This window comes from Cynara cardunculus (genome assembly GCF_001531365.2).
Source record: "Cynara cardunculus var. scolymus isolate 2C chromosome LG 14, CcrdV1, whole genome shotgun sequence".
Classification (NCBI taxonomy): domain Eukaryota; kingdom Viridiplantae; phylum Streptophyta; class Magnoliopsida; order Asterales; family Asteraceae; genus Cynara; species Cynara cardunculus.
Genome location: NC_037541.1, coordinates 1,846,189 through 1,849,660, shown reverse-complemented (window position 1 = coordinate 1,849,660; position 3,472 = coordinate 1,846,189). Strand labels below are relative to the sequence as shown.

Here is a 3,472-nt window from a genome sequence, read left to right as displayed (position 1 = left end):
TACTCTAGGTTGACACTGCAGCTCTTTCTTCCTCTATCTACTGTTGCTTCATCTCCACTCTATCCATCTTCCTTTTTTCCCATTAGGGTTTTTAATTTCTGTAAGTTCTTGGTAGTTTTATTTCTTGTGGTAAATCTTTTTCTTTTTTACTTTAACCATCGAAAACGATGTTAAAATTGGTGTTGGAACCTCCGTTCTTTTCTCAAACGCTATCTAGGGTTTCACTTGGTTGGTTTTCATTAAGTTTGATATTGATAAAACTATCTGCATAAAGCTTAATGTATAAGACACTTTCTATATCATTAAGCCACTGCCAAACAATAATTTATAGTTGGTCGAATAAGCTGTGAGTTTCAAGCTTGTTAAGTGGCTAACATACACCCATACAAAGTTACCTTCGGGTTAAGCAACGTAGAGAGTCGGGGTAGGGGTGTAGTTTGGTAATTTCAGTGTTATAAGTAGTTGCAAAGACCCCTTCTAACACAAAAGGAAAAAGGAAAGAAACCCTCCACTGCATCAAGATTGGTACTTATGTGCGTATCTACCTAAACATGACTCAAACTTGGCGTCCAAGCAATCTTAATTCCTTTTGTCTACAAAATACCCATTTTCATTCTTCTTTACCAAATAAATAATCAACAAAAAAAGACCCATAAAGTCTCCATCTTTTTCTCTCTATATATCTCAAGAGTCTTTGAGGTGTTTCTTGATGCAAAATTAGGGTTTCAAAAGTAAAGAAGGATTCTATTCTTTGCCAACATCAAGAAACGATATCGGGTTCGAGTCTCTCGCCTTTTTTGCCGACTCGAATTGCAAAAGACGAAGAACAACGACAAACCCACAAGAAGTTAGAGTTGGGTTCACAAATCTTGTACTTGAAACCAGAAAGAATTTGCTTTTTCTCAATTCTTGGGTAGTCTTTAACTCTTATGTACTCCAACTCCATTTGGTTGTTATATCTTTCTTTATTGGGAACGTATTGATTTTTTCTTTCCATTTTCTTTACTTTGAGGCTACACAAGTTTCCTAATTTGGAAATATTGAGCATGAGATCAGCCAAACAACAGAAATGACATGGTGTAATGATGAAAGCAGTAGCCTCCAAACACTCTCAACTTCAAACTCTACAGAAAAAACTATCTTTCAATCAAGAAATCTCAAGAACAAGTTCACAACTTCATGCCCTTCTTGTGGACATACCATACAACTTCAAGCTACGGTAGTTTTTTCGAATTCTTTTCATTGATTGATTATCGTGGATTGCGTTTTTTGTTATATAATTAGAGAAGTGTTTGTAACGATAAAGGTGGTTTTTGGATCAGGGGTTGCTTCAAGATTTGCCAGGGTTACCTGCCGGAGTGAAGTTCGACCCGACGGATCAAGAAATTCTTGAGCATTTGAAAGCGAAAGTTGGATGTGGTACCAATCAACTTCATCCCCTTATTGATGATTTCATTCCTACAATTGAAGGTGAAACTGGAATTTGTTATACTCATCCTGAGAAATTACCCGGTAATTTTTTATATTTTCTTGGTAAATCTTATATATAAAATAGATATATATATATATATATATACATATATATATATATATACATATATATATATATACATATATATATATATACACACACACACAAAAGAAGGTTCTGATATATGTATAATTATACAAACCAATAGTCAATCTTATCAAACATCTCAATCTCTTGAAAAAAAAAGGGTAAGGTCCTTGATACCTTAATTCGGAGACCTTATCTGTGTATATAATTTACATACTAGATTTATTTCGTTTGATTTGGTTGTTTATATAAACCAGTAACGATAGATATATATATATATATATATATATATAAGAACCAATATAATTGAAGATATATCTATAATTTATATATATATATATATATATATATATGAGATTAATCAAATGAGAACTAATTGGTTTGTGGTAATCGTGAGGTCCAATCTCAACCACAAATCAATAGATAAATTAAAAAATTTATAATTTTGGTAATTTTTAATTAAACTTTAATTCAAAGACATTTTAGACATTTTCTCTCTTCTCTCCTCTCTTCGTCTCCAATCCTCCGTCCCCCGGCCTCCGGCCACGTTTTCCGGTGATACCACAGTGATATCACAATGCATCTTATATGTGATTGGGTATCACACTGTGGTCGTTTGTGCGGTCAATCGGATATGTAACACAATGATATCACAGTGCATCTTATATGTGCTTGAATATCACAATGTGGTATCACTGGAGGATGGAGGACGGTGGCCGGAAGACAGGGACGGAGAGAGAAGAGAGGAGAGACGAGAGAAAATACATAAAATGTCCTTGCATTAAAATTTTAATTAAAAATTTCCTAATTTATCTATTGATTTGTGGTTGAGATTGGATCTCACGGTTTCCACAAACTAGTCAGTTCTCCCTTGAATGAGCCCCTATATATATATTTGGTATCATGTGAGACCAAAGTTTTTTCGTAATACCCGTAAGACCAATTCTCAACTCTTAGATTAGATCTACAATATGAACATTCATAATCACAAAATTGTCACGAGACTTCTCAATAATCACAAAATTGCCATCTTCCAACTTTAGACCGTTAGATCATTAGCTTATAAAGTTGGTCAATGAACATAAATTGGTCTTACGGGTCTCACGAAAAACCCTTGGTCTCACTTGAACCCAACCCTATATATATATATATATATATATAGAGAGAGAGAGAGAGAGAGAGAGAGAGACTTGGAATCATGTGAGACCAAGGGTTTTTCGTGAGACCCGTAAGACCAATTCTAAACCCTTAGATTAGATCTACAATCTGACAATCTGAATATTCATAAACGCCACAAGACTTCTTAATAATCACAAAATTGTCACCGTGCAACTTTAGATCATTAGCTTATAAAGTTGATCAATGAACATAAACTGGTCTTACGGTTCTTGCGAAAAATACTTGATATCACGTGAATCCAACTCTCTCTCTCTCTCTCTCTCTCTCTCTATATATATATATATATATATATGACCAACAAATATATAATGATTGATTTTATTGCATACTTAATTTCAATTTTAGAGACGATGATAAAATATTTAACATTCAAAAATCTTACAATTTAAAACAAAAATATATTCATACACTTTTAATGAAAAACTATATTTGATAATATATAGGATTATCATATAGATATTTTATATATTATCGATTTCTGTAAATATATTTATCGTTTTATACAAAATACAAAAATCAACGATGTCAATTGTGTTATATATATATAGGGTTGGGTTTACGTGAGACCAAAGGTTTTTCGTGAGACCCGTAAGACCAATTTATGTTCATTGATCAACTTTATAAGTTAATGATCTAATGGTCTAAATTGCACGGTGGCAATTTTGTAATTATTGAGAAGTCTCGTCGCGTTTATGAATGTTCAGATCTGACGATTGTAAATCTAATCCAAGGGTT

General features: G+C 32.9%; 1 protein-coding gene across 3 annotated transcripts in view; it reads left to right on the top strand.

Annotated features, from left to right (window-relative positions):
- Positions 1 to 665: 665 nt before the first annotated feature.
- LOC112526756 (NAC domain-containing protein 73-like) overlaps positions 666 to 3,472 on the top strand; it is a 6,743-nt gene continuing 3,936 nt past the window's right edge. Inside the window, exons 1-3 of one of the 3 annotated variants that reach the window (XM_025137170.1) lie at positions 666 to 913; positions 1,023 to 1,219; positions 1,323 to 1,512. In XM_025137170.1, coding sequence (XP_024992938.1) covers positions 1,070 to 1,219; positions 1,323 to 1,512 — 340 coding nt within the window. In that variant the 5' untranslated portion in view covers positions 666 to 913; positions 1,023 to 1,069. Of the gene's footprint in view, positions 1,220 to 1,322; positions 1,513 to 3,472 lie in introns of all 3 variants that reach the window. The other 2 variants (XM_025137169.1, XM_025137168.1) reach the window with 2 other exon arrangements.